Source organism: Bombina bombina, chromosome 2, assembly GCF_027579735.1.
Source record: "Bombina bombina isolate aBomBom1 chromosome 2, aBomBom1.pri, whole genome shotgun sequence".
NCBI lineage: Eukaryota > Metazoa > Chordata > Amphibia > Anura > Bombinatoridae > Bombina > Bombina bombina.
Genome location: NC_069500.1, coordinates 1,122,288,293 through 1,122,307,950, shown reverse-complemented (window position 1 = coordinate 1,122,307,950; position 19,658 = coordinate 1,122,288,293). Strand labels below are relative to the sequence as shown.

General features: G+C 38.0%; 1 protein-coding gene across 1 annotated transcript in view; it reads right to left on the bottom strand.

Annotated features, from left to right (window-relative positions):
• The window catches only part of RXFP1 (relaxin family peptide receptor 1), a 509,714-nt gene that overhangs the window by 117,321 nt on the left and 372,735 nt on the right, over positions 1–19,658 (bottom strand). Inside the window, exons 10-11 of the mRNA XM_053700228.1 lie at positions 5,126–5,197; positions 2,926–2,997 (exon numbers count right to left, since the gene is read on the bottom strand). Coding sequence (XP_053556203.1) covers positions 2,926–2,997; positions 5,126–5,197 — 144 coding nt within the window. The remainder of the gene's footprint in view (positions 1–2,925; positions 2,998–5,125; positions 5,198–19,658) is intronic.

Sequence of the window (19,658 nt, the reverse complement as noted above, 5' to 3'; positions counted from 1 at the left end):
TTACATCAAAGGTGGTATAAAGAGAGTCTCTGACATAGGTTCGTCCATTTATATGAAACAGGTTCCAGAGAAGTAATTAGTACCGTGGGAGTCCCCACACTCGATCATCAGATGTAGTATATTTTGAGTGTGCACGAGTTGAGTCCATGCGATTACCTAATGTCCCATAACTTTTTCTCTATTTTTCTATTTCTTTAAGTCCATTTAAACAAAAACACATTAAACATACATATACATTCTGCTAAAACTGTCTAAAAAATATTAACCTATACTTAACATAAGAATAGAGCCAAGGTTTATCTTGTTTAGTCTCCATAGGGTGGGGGGAAGAAAGAAAAAAAAGAAAAAAAGAGAAGGGGTCCCTCTCCCTTACAAGTAATGACAAAGCGAAAGATAATGTCTATGATTTTACCCCTCAATCAATATTTCCTCTAGACCAGTTCTCTGCAGATTGCTATGGTAGTCAAATTCAGGGATATTCCAGTCTCCTCTAAGGGAGGCTTCAAGGAATATTTTGTGATCTAGGAAAGGTCTTAAAACCTGTTGTTGTAATGGTGGGCAAGGGTGATAATAAAACTTTGCCATTTTTTAAGACATTTTTGTAGTCTATGGTTTATATCCAGTTTGGTATCTAGTTGTTTAATAAAAAGTTGTTTAAGTAGTCTCTGTTTGAATTGAGCTATGTAGGGTGATTTTTTTAGAGATCCATAGGGCCACGATACATTGACGGGCCAATATAGTGCAGAGCGTAAGCATGAGGTGCATGTTGCTGTGTTGTCTGTCCCATGTAAAGAGGTAAATCATCTTTAAGTCAAAGGTGATATTGAGTTTGAAAGTTGTTTTAATCCAAAGTTGCAGCTGATGCCAGAAACGGTTAATGTAGGGACAATCAAAGAAATAATGGGCAAGTGTGGGCTTAGATAAGCAACATTTAATGCGCCTGTTCGGGCACGCATGATTCCAGTGTGCCAAGCGTGCTGTAGTGATGTAGCCTCCATTGAGCATCCTAGTCTGGGTCTCCCTAAGGGAGACTGCCAGACTAGTCACCTTGGTCATTGCCAGACTGTTTTTAATGTCATCGATTGTGGTATCTCCCATGCCCTCTTTTTGTAGTCTAGTCAAGATATTTGAGATATTTGATATCTATGGAGAAGCGACCCAGTCTATAGGCCGTGTGTGTAACTGCAAAGGGGGATAATTGCCAGAATCCGGTATTTTGAATAATTAGGGTAGTTATATAGTGTCTACTTTGTAGATAGGCATAGAAATGTGTATTAGGAATGTCAAACTTGTTTTTTAGATCCTGAAATGTCCTGACTGTGTGTGACGTGAGGATCCAGAAGTACACCCACCGAATTAATATCTAGAGAGTTCCAAATATAGAAGAGGGCTGTATGATTCCCAGCTGGGAAGTCTTTATTCCCCACTAGAGGGATGAATTTGGGGGAGGGGGATTCTCTACCAAGATATTTGAGGGTTGACCACTATGCTCTCAGAGTGTCTCTATACATTATATTATTTTTAATCTCTGTGGCCAGGTCTTGAAGCAGAATGTATGGAGATAGGCAATAGAGTGCAGCGCTGTTATTGCTTCCTCCAGAGAAGGGACCCTGAAATGTGCGGTATTAAGTTGCCAATCGAGAATTAAACGAGTCAGCGCTGCCCAGTTATATAACTTTAGATTCAGGCGCACCAAGCCTCCCTTAAAAATCAGTTGCTGCAGTTTGTTAGTGGCTATGCGTGTCTTTTTACGTTTCCAAATAAAGGAATGGATTGCTTTATTCATATGTGACAAGTCTGATTGGTGAGAAAGAAAGACAGCATTAAAAGTGGATACAGAATCTTCGGTAAGACTGACATTTTCACCAGATTAAATACCTTCCACTTCTTAATAATACACTTCACTGTGCTTCTAGGCATTGATAAAGCCTTTGATATTTTCTTGTATCCATCTCCTGACTTGTGCCTGTCCACAACATTATCCCGGAGATCTTTTGACAGTGCCTTGCCATCCATACTTGATTGTTTGCTTCAGTTTAACTACCAGGGTAAGAGATGCTCCAGGAAAGCTCTTTTCATGCTGAGCTAATAAATATGCCCACAGCTGATCACAGTTAAAGGTCAAATTGCTTTGTGTGTGCTGTTGTGAAGGCAATTAGCTACACCTGATTGAGTTTACAAGTAATTTTAGGAGGGGGGTGATCGTTTTTGCAACTCAGAGATTCTGTTTTTGAATTGTCTTTATTTTTGCCTGACATGTTGGTGTTAGATCTTTTACTTAGATGTTATAAATTGCACTGAGTAATTACAACTGGATAAACAAAAACTGTGCCTGTCTTTATTTCAGGCTGCAAAGCAACAAAATGTGATTATTTTTAAGGGGGGTGATTCTTTTTAATACCCACTGTAGCTTATCGCACCCACGCAATCATTAGTGCACCACTTGTAATCTGACCCATTTTCTTTTCGCTCTTCAGATTCTTGATTAAAGAGACAGGTTTTTATGTGCTTATCTGAGAAGGGTCACTGCCCTGGGATTTTGTGCCCCACTTGATGTGCTCCCAGCACACATAATGAAAATTCCAGTAATAAATTATTAAACTTGTGTATATAGAGAATATTATAAGCTGCCCTGCTGCTCCTGCAGGTTCATTATGATGAATGGGCATGATGTTGAGAGCGATGGGCTATGGTTTTAATGAGCAACATCTATTTTAAATGTGAAAATAAACCTAAAGAAGCAATTTCACACACATTTAATACTCTGCATCGGATACTGGAAATACGTAAATGTAAAACAAATTTTGTTTTCTTATTGTTTTTGTTATATTGTACACGTTTTATTTTTAATATTTATCAGTGAAATCCCAGTAAAATTTATACCAAGATGAAAGTTAGTATAAAATGATATGACAAGGTACTTACAGTTGGGATAAATCTGACATGCCCCTCAGTAAAGATGAGTCAAATGTTTCAATTTTATTATTAGACAGGTCCCTGTCAAAATAAAGATTTGTTACAGTGATTAATACAAAATAAATACAACCATGAAAACTGTATTAATTTTAAAGTGAATCAGTATAAATTTTTCATGGTAATATATCCTTTTGGATGTCTTCACAATACCTCCAACTCAATCTTTCCAAAACTGAGATGTTTCTTATTTTCCCCTCTTCGAGACATCCAACACCTGACATTTCTCTGACGGTTGGAGACTCTATACTCAACACATCACCCCAGGTCCGCTGTCTTGGTGGTCACACTTGACTCAGAACTCACATTCAACCCACATATACAAGCACTCACCAAATACTGCCGTTAACACCTGCGCAACATTTCCAGAATTTGTCCCTTCCTTACTCAAAAAACTACAAAAATACTAATTAATTCCCTCATTTTGTCACGCATTGATTATTGCAATCTACTTCTAAATGGCCTTCCAAAACACTGCCTCTCCTCTCTCCAATCTATTATGAATATTTCAGCTAGACTAATCTACCTGAGTTGCCGATCTACATCAGCTGCTCCGGTTTGCCAGTCTCTACACTGGCTCCCCATACACTCCAGAATACAATTTAAAGTATTAACCCTAACTTACAAAGCACTTAACAGTCTAACTCCCAACTATATTTCCTCTCTCATCTCCAAATATTCCCCACCCCGCATTCCCCACCCCGTCCTCTTCGATCAACCTCTGCCCTACGTCTCTCCACTTCTATTAGCTCTACGTCCCACTCCCATCTCCAAAACTTCTCACGTACTGCTCCTGTCGTCTGGATCTCTATACCCTGCTCCATAAGACTGTCTCCAACCTTGTATAGCTTCAGACACTCCTTGAAAACATACCTATTCAGAGAGGCTTACCAACCAAAGGTATTTTGGTTAGGATGAGAGATGGGGGAGACCCCATCTCTCATCCTAACCAAAATAGATCTTGTACTGCCTGACTCACTGTTGCAACTACAATTCAAGCTACCCCAAACCTTATGTCTCTGCACCCTAAACCTGTAGACTTCCTCCTGTACTAGATTTGTTTAGTTTGTTATGTTTTGTATTTTATCACAAATCCTTGTCATTGTATACCCCTATCTTTGTACCCAGCGCTACGGAATTTTGCGGTGCTAAATATATAAATGATAATAATAATGCAAACAATTTAAATTAGGAGTACAAAGTCTTTGGTACAATACCAATCACCAAAAAGGGAAACTAGAGTAATTATTTAAATTGATGCATTTAATGGACATTGTAATATGCCTGTTTGTTCTCATATGGAAAATTACACGTTTTTTATTCATATGTGTGTGGTGTCTGCCACTGTTTACCAATAGAGCTCCGGGAGGTTTCCTTCAGAGCTAATTAGCTTATATCCAGTGGTGGTTCTATGAGGGTGGAAGGGGGCAAAACCATACCAAACATTTAGCTCGTAACCCAATTGTGCTGAGGAGGAGGGAAAAAGCCCTTCCCTGCCTTTTCTTCCTACAAGCCACACACCCAGACTGTCTAACCACACCCCTAACTGACCAGGAACAATCCTGGACTGCCCCATGCTTTCCTGATTCATCCATCAGCACTACTTATTCTATGACCCAAATCTTGTTCATTTAAAAACAAAAAAAACAACAGCATCCACTTTTTCATGCCAACTTTTTACATTTATTTGAATAGTGCTTCACATTAATGTCCCTCTAATGTATAACACATTTACTTATCCCATGTGTAGCTTCAGACCATAAACATGGTAATCTAAAACTAAATATCAAGGGGTACTAGGGAAACCTTGTTTAAAATTATTTATTCCAACGTTTATTTTTAAATCCCCTTCTTTTAAAAAATAGAGACTTCTATGCAAATGCAATTCAGTGATAACGTTTAAAAGCAGCATGTTTGCTTAACAAATTGAAAAGAAAAGCAATCTTTAAGCTCATACAGAAAATATTAGAATTATTATGTGCATAAACACACAAATATAGCAGTCATAAAGGTGTAAATGAGATAGTCACGTTGAGAACTATCTATTGTTTTGTCATTCTAAATATAATTGCATTTTAAGCATTATTTTTGTATTTATATGACTAATATAAAGTTGTTGCCTTTTAATCATTTCTAATATTGGAAAACTTACAACTCATCCATTCTGTAGAGGAAGGAAAATGTGTTCTCATTTATTATGCTGATTCTGTTTTTTCGCAGCACTCTAAGGAAAGAATAAAGAAGGTCACTCAGACAAGATAGCCAGAGAAAATCAAGATAATTACACTGATATTTAGAAGTTTAAATACAAGTCGTTTTTAAGAGAAACTTTTTCTTCCTACTAAAAGCAATACTGGCTTCTGATTCATCTTAAAAGCAACTCTGTTTTTTTATTCTACAAGGCTTCCTACTGACAAAGTCTATGAGGGCCCAGCTGGAGAGCAAGCACTTTGCCTGCCCACACATTTTTTGAGTCACTTACAGCAAGTGTTTAATATTTGGTTATGTGTATGGATCATGCTTTTGGAAAAGTGGATGAGGGAGAAAACAATTTATTTACAAGTAAAAACCTGAAAAAAAACTCAATCAAAACTAAAAGCCTTGTAGCAAGTTGGCAATAATCTTCATTAAGCATTTGTGTGTGTTTATTAGATAAGGGTTTTAAACTGCACTGAATTTACAGTAATCATGGGTCATTTTGTAATGTTCTAGAAATATATCATCTTATTTTTGCAAGCAACCTTGTATAGCATACATATAATTGTTATTAGTAAAAATTTAACTTAGATGGATTGGATAGAGCTTTCAATTTTATTTATATCATCAATTTTTAGGAGTTCTCTTTGTATCCTTTGTTAAAGAGTAATAATAGGTGAGCTCAGGAAAGTGCACAAGTCTTTAGCAATCTTGTACAAGTGTGCACAACAATGTTTATAGCAGTGTTGTACATTGTTGCAAACACTCCTGCCATACAATACAAAATACACCTAGGTTTATACTTCAACAAAGGATACCAAGAGAACAAATTATGAGGGAAACCAGATGTAGACCCTTGCCCAACGGGCTTAGAGGAATATGGCTCCACCTCACTGACAAGGCCCAAAGAAGGACGAAATGATCATCTGGGGTTGCCACGTTCCTTGTTCAGATTAGAATTGTCTGGTATTGCGACCCGCTGGGGCTGGACTGATCTTGGTAGGTGGATAAGACTAATATACTTCAGGAAAGATCTCCTCTGTGAAAAGAAAGATTGGGCTAAAAGAAGCTACTCCCAGGTGGTAAACGGGCCATAGAGCAAGCAGATTGCTTTTCTATCTTTCTGCTAATAGAAGTAAATTGGGAATTTGGAGAATTTTGATTTTACTCCCCCTTTAATCATCCTTTGTCTTGGTTAATAGATCATAAATCCGCAGTAAGGATCATACAAAGTACAGTTATTTAGGTAAATTATACTTCTTGAAAATAAACAATTATATTATCAAGAGAAAGCCATTAAAGGGATAGTCTAGTCAAAATGAAACTTTCATGAATCAGATAGAGCATGCTATATTAAGCAACTTTCTAATCTACTCCTATCATCAATTTTTCTTCATTCTCTTGGTATCTTTATTTGAAAAAGCAGGAATGTAAGCATAGGAGCCGGCCCATTTTTGGTTCAGCACATGGGTAGCGCTTTCTGATTGGTGTCTAAATGTAGCCACCAATCAGAAAGCGCTACCAAGGTGCTGAACCAAAAATGTGCCGGCTCCTAAGCTTACATTCAAATAAAGATACCAAGAAAACGAAGAAAAATTGATAATAGGAGTAAATTAGAATGTTGCTTAATATAGCATGCTCTATCTGATTCATGAAAGTTTAATTTTGACTAGACTATCCCTTTAAGCTTCAATTTATATTTAAATATAATAGATTGGAAACACTTCAAAAGTAACGTTTGCCTACAATTCCTCAAGGTGACATTTTGCACAAGCCTTGCACCACATGTATTTGTTTTTTAAGTATTTTTAAGCCTTTATTACTTAACATAATTTTCCACAAGAGGTAAAATAAATTATATATGAATTATGAATTATTAAAAAAGGTTTAGGGGGCGGAGCCAGCTATGAGCCTGGAAGGTCGCATGTTCCCGCAGCTCTACCTACATATTATCAAAAAATGCATATTTGACCTTTCTGCTCAGCATATTTCAAACCAATAAGGTGCCTAATTACTTACTGAGCGCCTCTAAGAAAACTGGAGATCTAAAGACCATGAGAAGTTATGCTGCCCAGTCATTCCTACCGATGGAACTAGATGAGGCCTTCTAGGAGCAGCCATCTTTAATCTACGTGAGGAGGGCTATTTACAAAAATCACATCCAAGCTCAACATGGCACACGCTTGTCACCTCCTGGAGGGGATTGAAACCCTTTTGAAGCAATATCAGCTCCGCTTTGCAGAGACTTTGAATTCTATCATGGACCTACCTATTCTAGAAGCCCCGACCCAGCCTAGCGGTGTATCGGAGGATATGCTTTCTAGCGATCTGTCGCAACGCAGCAGCACACCACCGAGTAGGATCTCGCTCTATATACAGGAGGCTGGAGCCCTCCGCTTGCGGTCTGACCCTTGCGAAGGACAGATTGGTGTTCAGTGGTCTGGCGGCCTGGGGCGGACTTTGCTAAGACCCAGGGAGTCAGCAGAGAGAAGGGAGGATTTTGAGAGTGCTAAGGTTCAATTTGAGCGCCCTAATACTTGTTCTGCCGATCTAGGATGGAAGTCAGTAGCGGCGCAAATCTCCTCTCAGCACATGCCGCTCCATTTGCTCCCTGCAATCTGGTGTGAGACCTTTCAAGTATTAGCTGTAAATCTATACCCTACGCTCATGATGCCACTCTGGAAGACAGGCATCGGATAGACAAAGGCTGTACTTTCTACTGGGACTTATGGCTGGCGGTAAAGTTTACCTCAAGAGAACCTTTTTGCTTTTTTTTTTTCTTCCTGTCTCCCTCACGCTGAGCTTTATGTTGCCTACTAGATGGGTTACATACAGAATCCCTGCTGATCTCCCAATAAATTATTCGATTACTGGTAACACAATCTAGGAAGCCTTATAATTTGTCATGAGACCTATAACCCAAGGACTTTATTTTTGTGACAGCTCTCTCATCCGTTACATAACTATCATTTGAATGACTTTTATAATACAGCGGATCTGGAAGCCGTAATTAATATGTTTGGTATTGATGTTTGAGAATACTGTTTATCGAACTTTTAAATTTCATTTGAGTAGCGTTGAATGCACATCTATGTATGGTTAAGCTATAAGTGGGTAATTTGGCCTCCTTACTTTATGCTTAGTTACTAACTATATACTTATAATTCATTGTAGCATCAATAGCATATTTATTTAAATAACTTAAGATGGGTATATCATGCAACTAATGGGAAAGCGTGAATGTTTGAACATGCCTTACGCCATTTCTCAAACTTAGTCACTTGCATTTGAGAGTCATGTGTGTTTCTTAATAATCGGATGCTACTGGGTATACTAAAGCCATTTTGATATTTGTCCCAATAATTTTGTAACTGTGTCTCATAAACAGCTTGGAGTGAGAGCTGGCCTCTTACATATTTTTCTTATACGCTGATTAAGTGTTCATGTATTCAGTACCTAGCCTGCTTCACTTTATGCGTACCGCTAACACCATCTACTTAATTGTGATAATTAATCTGCTACCCAATAGATCTACCCATGTGAGAATGATACTTATATGTTGGTTATGACTCACCAGATGTATTTAGCCTTCGCCATCTGGATGCAAGGTGACTTGTCTCTATGGCTATCATACTATTACATTATGATCCATATTACTTGTAACCATTTTCATTGTCTGGGGTACTCACTATATAACCCTAAACTGGTGGTTTCCCTTGCTGTGGGGCATAGGGCCCGTGTGTCTGCAGGGAGGGAGAACCTCACATGTCTGATAGTTTACCTCTTGACAGTAATGCAAAACTGAGTTCCCAACTCCCGCTGAGCTCCTAGTTTGACAGATAACTATTGTATTGTGCTTTAAGAAGGTTTGGTTAGTGGACAATAATTCATAAGCTCACTGCCTAATCTACTGTTTGATTATTAATCGCTATTCCGTATATGCCTTAGAGCTTATTTATGCCAGATACAACTTTTCGAAGAGTCTCTCTATTCCCTTGACTCTGATATGTTCTATAGCCCATCTCGCAACAACCCTATAGTAAGGTGGAGGCTTTGATTACAGATTTGACATGTTAGGAATCTAATGTTACTTACCTAATATTACTTACCTGTTACTGCTATTATATATAGTTTTATATATATATTTTTTGAGAGTTTTTACTGTTATGCTAGTGCTAATTATGGTGTTACTCATTATATCTATAGGAGCCGGTGCCCTTTTCTCTTATATTTTTGGTCTCCTACCCCCCCGCATGTGTTTTTTTCTGACATATGCGAGTATCTCAAGGTGCTCTGGGTTTCCCCCCAGTAGTCACTCTCGCGGTTTTCCTCGTAATATTCCGCAATTTTCCCCTATGTTCACCCAACTAATGTATATGTTTTACAATCATATGCTTAAGCTACGAGGTATAATGGTACACAATATATTTAGTCTGACAGTGGATAATAAGAATTGCATATTCTTTTTTCTTTTTCACAATCTTGTGTTATGCAATTTGAAACACATACTGTTCTATTTAAAATATTTCAATCTTATAGATATGTAATTGCTGCCGTGAACATCCCCCCTATCTTATGTGAACCAATAGCCTCTAATAATCAGTATATCTTTGTATTTTTTCTTATTTGTTTTTTGAAAATGTGAGGTTTGCAGTTTCCCTTCTCTATACAACAAAAATAGAAAATGTGAGGTTTATTTACAGTATTTTGTTTTTTGTTTTTTGTTTTTTTACATACCTGTGATGTAACAGACTTGTTTGTTTTGCGATAATTTGAATGATATGTTCTTTTCTGCACATGTACCTGATGATTGTAACTCTTCATGTTTGTTATTTTATACTCAACCTCAATAAAAATTATTTAAACAAAAAAAAAAAAGAAAAAAAAAAAGGTTTAAACATGTCAGTACATAGCGGCTTTGCTATCTGTTCTCAATAATGTTTGTCATGGCACTAAGGGGTCGATTTATGAAGCAGCGGATGCTGCATCGATGACCCATGGTTTCTGGTCCGCCAGAAATGGAAATGCTCCTTAACTTCTCCACAACGTTTTAGGTGGCGGACTGAAATCACCTAGATCCGATCGGGATGATTGACGGCCCCTGCTAGTGGCCGATTGACCACGAGTAAGCAGGGGGCGGCATTGCACAAGCATTTCACCAGAAATGCTTGTGCAATGTTAAATGCCGACATTTAGTGAGGTTGAGCGAATCATGTCCGCCCGACCTTTGGTAAATCTACCCCTTAGTCCCTGATTCTAAAAAATTGGTCATTCAAGACGTGGTTTTCCACGCCAACACTCACAGGGGTAGCCCTTATGGAATGTTATAAGAAAAGGGTCTGTCCCTGCGAGTGTTTTAAAACATTAATATTATGCTTAATACAAATCAAATTACTCTGTTTTCAGTGCACTGTGCCTTAAATTTGCTCCTTGTATGCATTGGTTTTCCTTGCAGAATAACTAGTGTTTTGAGTATTTTGGTGAAAACTCTCCACTTTTTAACTTGCAAAAAAATTGTGAGAACTGTAGTTTGAAACGCCTAGATTTAGAGTTTGGCGTTAGCCGTCAAAACCAGCGTTAGAGGCTCCTAACGCTGGTTTTTACCGCCCGCTGGTATTTGGAGTCAGTCAGGAAAGGGTCTAACGCTCACTTTGCAGCCGCGACTTTTCCATACCGCAGATCCCCCTACGCCATTTGCGTATCCTATCTTTTCAATGGGATCTTTCTAACACCGGTATTTAGAGTCGTGGCTGAAGTGAGCGTTAGAAATCTAATGACAAAACTCCAGCCACAGAAAAAAGCCAGGAGTTAAGAGCTTTCTGGGCTAACGCCGGTTCATAAAGCTCTTAACTACTGTGCTCTAAAGTACACTAACACCCATAAACTACCTATGTACCCCTAAACCGAGGCCCCCCCACATCACCGCCACTCTATTAATTTTTTAACCCCTAATCTACCGACCGCACACCGCCACAACCTACATTATCCCTATGTACCCCTAATCTGCTGCCCCTAACACCGCCGACCCCTATATTATATTTATTAACCACTAATCTGCCGCCCCCAACGTCGCCTCCACCTACCTACAATTATTAACCCCTAATCTGCCGACCGGACCTCACCGCTACTCTAATAAATGTATTAACCCCTAATCCGCCTCACTCCCGCCTCAATAACCCTATAATAAATAGTATTAACCCCTAATCTGCCCTCCCTAACATCACCAACACCTAACTTCAAGTATTAACCCCTAATCTGCCGACCGGACCTCACCGCTACTCTATTAAATTTATTAACCCCTAAAGCTAAGTCTAACCCTAACACTTACACCCCCCTAAGTTAAATATAATTTTTATCTAACAAAATAAATTAACTCTTATTAAATAAATTAATCCTATTTAAAGCTAAATACTTACCTGTAAAATAAATCCTAATATAGCTACAATATAAATTATAATTATATTGTAGCTATTTTAGGATTAATATTTATTTTACAGGCAACTTTGTATTTATTTTAACCAGGTACAATAGCTATTAAATAGTTAATAACTATTTAATAGCTACCTAGTTAAAATAATTACAAAATTACCTGTAAAATAAATCCTAACCTAAGTTACAATTAAACCTAACACTACACTATCAATAAATTAATTAAATAAAATACCTACAATTATCTAAAATTAAACCGAACACTACACTATCAATAAATTAATTAAATACACTACCTACAAATAAATACAATTAAATAAACTAACTAAAGTACAAAAAATAAAAAAGAACTAAGTTACAAAAAATAAAAAAATATTTACAAACATTAGAAAAATATTACAACAATTTTAATCTAATTACACCTACTCTAAGCCCCCTAATAAAATAACAAAGCCCCCCAAAATAAAAAAATGCCCTACCCTATTCTAAAATTAAAATAGAAAAGCTCTTTTACCTTACCAGCCCTTAAATGGGCCTTTTGCGGGGCATGCCCCAAAGAATTCAGCTCTTTTGCCTGGAAAAAAAACCATACAATACCCCCCCCCAACATTACAACCCACCACCCACATACCCCTAATCTAACCCAAACCCCCCTTAAATAAACCTAACACTAAGCCCCTGAAGATCTTCCTACCTTATCTTCACCACACCGGGTATCAGCGATTGGTCCAGGCTCCGATGTCTTGATCCAAGCCCAAGCGGGGGCTGAACGTCCATCCTCCGGCTGAAGTCTTGATCCAAGCGGCGGCTGAAGAAGTCCATCTTCGGGCAGAAGTCTTCATCCTATCCGGGCAGAAGAGGAGATCCGGACCAACAAACATCTTCATCCAAGTGGCATCTTCTATGTTCTTCCATCCGATGACGAGCGGCTCCATCTTGAAGACCTCCGGCGCGGATCCATCCTCTTCTTCTGACGACTAGACGCCGAATGAAGGTTCCTTTAAGGGAAGTCATCCAAGATGGCGTCCCTCGAATTCCAATTGGCTGATAGGATTCTATCAGCCAATCGGAATTAAGGTAGGAAAATTCTGATTGGCTGATGGAATCAGCCAATCAGATTCAAGTTCAATCCGATTGGCTGATCCTATCAGCCAATCAGATTGAGCTTGCATTCTATTGGCTGCGTTAAGAGCTGAACGCTGCTTTTTTGCAGGTGTTAGGTTTTTTTGCAGCTCAAACTGCCCCATTGTTTTCTATGGGGGAATCGTGCACGAGAACGTTTTTTAAGCTGGCCGCGTCCGTAAGCACCGCTGGTATTGAGAGTTGCAGTGGCGGTAAATTATGCTCTATGCTCCCTTTTTGGAGCCTAACGCAGCCATTCTGTGAACTCTAAATACCAGCGGTATTTAAAAGGTGCGGGGGAAAAAATACACGCGTAGCTAACGCACCCCTTTGGCCGCAGAACTCTAAATCTAGCCGAAAATGTTTATAGAATAACGCTGGGATTTGAGAGAAAATTTCATATACACCCAAGGAACGTCCATGTTCAGCCCATTTTAAGAATAAACAACAATTACGCTTTCTATTTTGTACTTTTAACTACACATTTCTTGCTTTTGTTTGCACATCCAGTGTACTTAAATTACGATTTACACTGTGCATAATTTATTCCCGTGTAATTTACCTACATATTTTGTTTTTATAAAATAAGATTTTTGGTGAACAATACAATTTTTTCCCTGTGTATTTTTGTGTGAATTTTTCAATTACTCGTTTTGTAAAATTTTAAAAATACAATTTTTTTGGTGCACTTTTGTCATGTATGCATCTCCTTCCCATTTGAAAATGCAGTATACACCCCTTAAAGGGACATTGTACAGTAGATTTTTCTTTGCATAAATGTTTTGCAGATGATCTATTTATATATCCCATCTGGGGTGTTTTTGTAAAAATTATTATAGTTTTGCTAGTTTTAAATAACATTGTGCTGATTTTCAGACTTGTATAACCAAGCCCCAAAGTTTTAGATGTATCCTGATGTATACAGACTTCAGACAGCTTCTGTTTATATAACGGGTCTTTTCATATGCAGGGGATCTGCTCTCAGCCCCTTTCGGTGGGTGTCCAAACCTAACCTTATCAACAGTGCTAAATTGGGAGCTTCTAAGTAACGGCTAAATTTAGAGTTTTGTCGGTAACGACCCGCGTAGCTAACGCTGGCTTTTTTCTGGCCGCACCTTTAAAATAACTCTGGTATTGAGAGTCCACAGAATGTCAGCGTTAGGCTCCAAAAAAGGAGCGTAGAGCATATTTAACGCAACTGCAACTCTCGATACCAGAGTTGCTTACGGACGCGGCCAGCCTCAAAAACGTGCTCGTGCACGATTCCCCCATAGGAAACAATGGGGCTGTTTGAGCTGAAAAAAAACCTAACACCTGCAAAAAAGCCGCGTTCAGCTCCGAACGCAGCCCCATTGTTTGCTATGGGGAAACACTTCCTACGTCTGCACCTAACACTCTAACATGTACCCCGAGTCTAAACACCCCTAGCCTTACACTTATTAACCCCTAATCTGCCGTCCCCGCTATCGCTGACCCCTGCATATTATTATTAACCCCTAATCTGCCGCTCCTTAAACCGCCGCTACTTACATTATCCCTATGTACCCCTAATCTGCTGCCCCTAACACCGCCGACCCCTATATTATATTTATTAACCCCTAATCTGCCCCCCACAACGTCGCCTCCACCTGCCTACACTTATTAACCCCTAATCTGCCGAGCGGACCTGAGCGCTACTATAATAAAGTTATTAACCCCTAATCCGCCTCACTAACCCTATAATAAATAGTATTAACCCCTAATCTGCCCTCCCTAACATCGCCGACACCTAACTTCAAACATTAACCCCTAATCTGCCGACTGGAGCTCACCGCTATTCTAATAAATGTATTAACCCATAAAGCTAAGTCTAACCCTAACACTAACACCCCCCTAAGTTAAATATAATTTTAATCTAACGAAATTAATTAACTCTTATTAAATAAATTATTCCTATTTAAAGATAAATACTTACCTGTAAAATAAACCCTAATATAGCTACAATATAAATTATATTTATATTATAGCTATTTTAGGATTAATATTTATTTTACAGGTAACTTTGTAATTATTTTAACCAGGTACAATAGCTATTAAATAGTTAAGAACTATTTAATAGCTAAAATAGTTAAAATAATTAAAAATTTACCTGTAAAATAAATCCTAACCTAAGTTACAATTAAACCTAACACTACACTATCAATAAATTAATTAAATAAAATACCTATAATTATCTACAATTAAACCTAACACTACACTATCAATAAATAAATTAAATACAATTCCTACAAATAAATACAATGAATTAAACTAACTAAAGTACAAAAAATAAAAAAGAACTAAGTTACAAAAAATAAAAAATATTTACAAACATTAGAAATATATTACAACAATTTTAAACTAATTACACCTACTCTAAGCCCCCTAATAAAATAACAAAGCCCCCCAAAATAAAAAAATGCCCTACCCTATTCTAAATTACTAAAGTTCAAAGCTCTTTTACCTTACCAGCCCTGAACAGGGTCCTTTGCGGGGCATGCCCCAAGAAGTTCAGCTCTTTTGCCTGTAAAAAAACCCATACAATACCCCCCCCCAACATTACAACCCACCACCCACATACCCCTAATCTAACCCAAACCCCCCTTAAATAAACCTAACACTAAGCCTCTGAAGATCTCCCTACCTTGAGTCGTCTTCACCCAGCCGAGCCAAATTCTTCATCCAAGCGGAGCAAGAAGAGGTCCTCCATCCGGTAGAAGTCTTCATCCAAGCGGGGCAGAAGAGGTCTTCCATCCGATTGAAGTCTTCATCCAAGAGGCATCTTCTATCGTCATCCATCCGGAGCGGAGCGGCAGCATCCTGAAGACCTCCGACGCGGAACATCCATCCTGGCCGATGACTGAACGACGAATGACGGTTCCTTTAAATGACGTCATCCAAGATGGCGTCCCTCAAATTCCGATTGGCTGATAGGATTCTATCAGCCAATCGGAATTAAGGTAGGAAAAATCTGATTGGCTGATTGAATCAGCCAATCAGATTGAGCTCACATTCTATTGGCTGATCGGAACAGCCAATAGAATACGAGCTCAATCTGATTGGCTGATTGGATCAGCCAATCGGATTGAACTTGATTCTGATTGGCTGATTCCATCAGCCAATCAGAATATTCCTACCTTAATTCCGATTGGCTGATAGAATCCTATCAGCCAATCGGAATTCGAGGGACGCCATCTTGGATGAAGTCATTTAAAGGAACCGTCATTCGTCGTTCAGTCGTCGGCCAGGATGGATGTTCCGCGTCGGAGGTCTTCAGGATGCTGCCGCTCCACTCCGGATGGATGACGATAGAAGATGCCTCTTGGATGAAGACTTCAATCGGATGGAGGACCTCTTCTGCCCCGCTTGGATGAACACTTCTACCGGATGGAGGACCTCTTCTTGCTCCGCTTGGATGAAGAATTTGGCTCGGCTGGGTGAAGACGACTCAAGGTAGGGAAATCTTCAGGGGCTTAGTGTTAGGTTTATTTAAGGGGGGTTTGGGTTAGATTAGGGGTATGTGGGTGGTGGGTTGTAATGTTGGGGGGGGGTGGTATTGTATGTTTTTTTTTACAGGCAAAAGAGCTGAACTTCTTGGGGCATGCCCCGCAAAGGGCCCTGTTCAGGGCTGGTAAGGTAAAAGAGCTTTGAACTTTAGTAATTTAGAATAGGGTAGGGCATTTTTTTATTTTGGGGGGCTTTGTTATTTTATTAGGGGGCTTAGAGTAGGTGTAATTAGTTTAAAATTGTTGTAATATATTTCTAATGTTTGAAAATATTTTTTTATTTTTTGTAACTTAGTTCTTTTTTATTTTTTGTACTTTAGTTAGTTTAATTCATTGTATTTATTTGTAGGAATTGTATTTAATTTATTTATTGATAGTGTAGTGTTAGGTTTAATTGTAGATAATTATAGGTATTTTATTTAATTAATTTATTGATAGTGTAGTGTTAGGTTTAATTGTAACTTAGGTTAGGATTTATTTTACAGGTAAATTTTTAATTTAATTATTTTAACTATTTTAGCTATTAAATAGTTCTTAACTATTTAATAGCTATTGTACCTGGTTAAAATAATTACAAAGTTACCTGTAAAATAAATATTAATCCTAAAATAGCTATAATATAAATATAATTTATATTGTAGCTATATTAGGGTTTATTTTACAGGTAAATATTTATCTTTAAATAGGAATAATTTATTTAATAAGAGTTAATTCATTTCGTTAGATTAAAATTATATTTAACTTAGGGGGGTGTTAGTGTTAGGGTTAGACTTAGCTTTAGGGGTTAATACATTTATTAGAATAGCGGTGAGCTCCAGTCGGCAGATTAGGGGTTAATAATTGAAGTTAGGAGTCGGCGATGTTAGGGAGGGCAGATTAGGGGTTAATACTATTTATTATAGGGTTAGTGAGGCGGATTAGGGGTTAATAACTTTATTATAGTAGCGCTCAGGTCCGGTCGGCAGATTAGGGGTTAATAAGTGTAGGCAGGTGGAGGCGACATTGAGGGGGGCAGATTAGGGGTTAATAAATATAATATAGGGGTCGGCGGTGTTAGGGGCAGCAGATTAGGGGTACATAGCTATAATGTAGGTGGCGGCTCTTTGCGGTCGGCAGATTAGGGGTTAATTATTGTAGGTAGCTGGCTGCGACGTTGTGGGGGGCAGATTAGGGGTTAATAAATATAATATAGGGGTCGGCGATGTTAGGGCAGCAGATTAGGGGTACATAAGGATAACGTAGGTGGCGGTCGGCAGATTAGGGGTTAAAAAAATTAAATTGAGTGGCGGCGATGTGGGGGGGGGCCTCAGTTTAGGGGTACATAGGTAGTTTATGGGTGTTAGTGTACTTTAGAGTACAGTAGTTAAGAGCTTTATGAACCGGCGTTAGCCCAGAAAGCTCTTAACTACTGACTTTTTTCTGCGGCTGGAGTTTTGTCGTTAGATTTCTAACGCTCACTTCAGACACGACTCTAAATACCGGAGTTAGAAAGATCCCATTGAAAAGATAGGATACGCAAATGACGTAAGGGGATCTGCGGTATGGAAAAGTCGCGGCTGCAAAGTGAGCGTTAGACCCTTTTTTGAGTGACTCCAAATACCGGAGGTAGCCTAAAACCAGCGTTAGGAGCCTCTAACGCTGGTTTTCACGGCTACCGCCAAACTCCAAATCTAGGCCTAAGTTTTTAAAAGGTTTTATAATGGATTTTTATATCAGTATCTTTGCACATTATTCTTTATAGTAGCGTCTATTACATGCAGTTATATGAAAATGGGTGTATACTGTCCCTTTAACAAGCCACCTTGTTTTCAGGGTAAAAAGTGGATTTAGATAATTCCACCAGGAAAACAAAAGGGCTGGCAAACATTCTTATAGAATCTCACCAGTCCAGGGATCTTTTTAAAATCGGGCTGTTAACATATGCATTGTGTTGTAGGCTATAAAATGTATTTGATGTAATTTTCCCCCCAATTTTAAAGGTACAATTATGGTTTCAAAACTAATAAATAGGTATGAGGAGATTGGGTAATGGATTTAAAAAATAGAGTGGGGAGGTGGGGTAACTAAAAAGTGTCAAAGAAAATATATAAGCTTATTGTAAATTAATAATGCAAAAAGTAGTGAAAATTATTTCTGTTTGATACATCTATATAACCAAGTGCCAAGTTATCAAGCAACTAAGAAAAAAATGAATGAAAAGTCACTTGTTTGATTTGCAATATAGCAAATAAACTAAATTCCACATATCAAACATGTATATATATATATATATATATATATATATATATATATATAAAAACATACTGTATAAATACATAAATACATATGTACACACATATAGACATGTATATACAATAATATACATCTTTAGATGTATACAGTATGTCTTTATCTCTATGTTAAAGTCTTTTGTCTGCCTTTTTTTTCTAACACATGAGACCTTATATATTTTCTCCCTTATAACTTTTGTGTGCAATGTTTTTTAGATAGTGTTATTATTAGTGTAACTATACTTTGTAATGTATTTGTAATGTTTTGATGTGTTTTGTGCAAATATTTTGTTTGGCAAAACAGTTAACCAGAAGTCACTGGTAAACATTCTAGCATAATTCGCGATTGCGCTCAAGTGATAGCGTTTACTTTCAACTAAACACCAGCGGTAAGCCCAACAAGCTCAAACACCCAAATGTTTCCGCTCCACTCGTAATCTGTCCCTCAATATTTGCACATAACACATCACGTTAATAACCCCCCCCCCAAAAAAACACATTACGCCTGACAAGGAGTGCACTGGACTGTACTATGGGGAGAAGCACACCAGCACTATTATTGTTGGTACATGGAGAACAAAATCAGTACACACTAGCACTACACACTATCCTGCTCACTTGTATACTATGTACACATGTGCTAGCTCAACCCTCCTGAGTGTATGCAAGTATTTACTTTGGAAATACCATGAAAAAAGTCACGTTACATCCTGACCAAAATATATTATGGCCAAAAAAGCCCAAAAACCTGGGGCGGCAACAGAATGTTGAGTGCCTAGGGCAGCACAAAACCGAAATATCCCACTGCAGCAGTGTTTATAACAATGTATAATATTACTACATACAAATATTGCTGCCATAGCGTGTTACAGGCATATGCACCATCGTAAGCTCCTATGAACCTACCTAGATTTACTTTTCTACAAACAGTACCAAAAGAACAAAGCACATTTTGTAATACAAGGGAAATGGTAAGTTGCTTACAATTATATGCTGTTTTTCAACCATAAAAGTTTAATTTTTACGATACCGACCCCTTTAATACTTATCTCTTTTAAGAATGAGACATATTAATACATTTTACTTTTAAATTAAAGGGACAGTAAACTTAAAACAAACATTTAATGATTCAGATAGAGTGTGT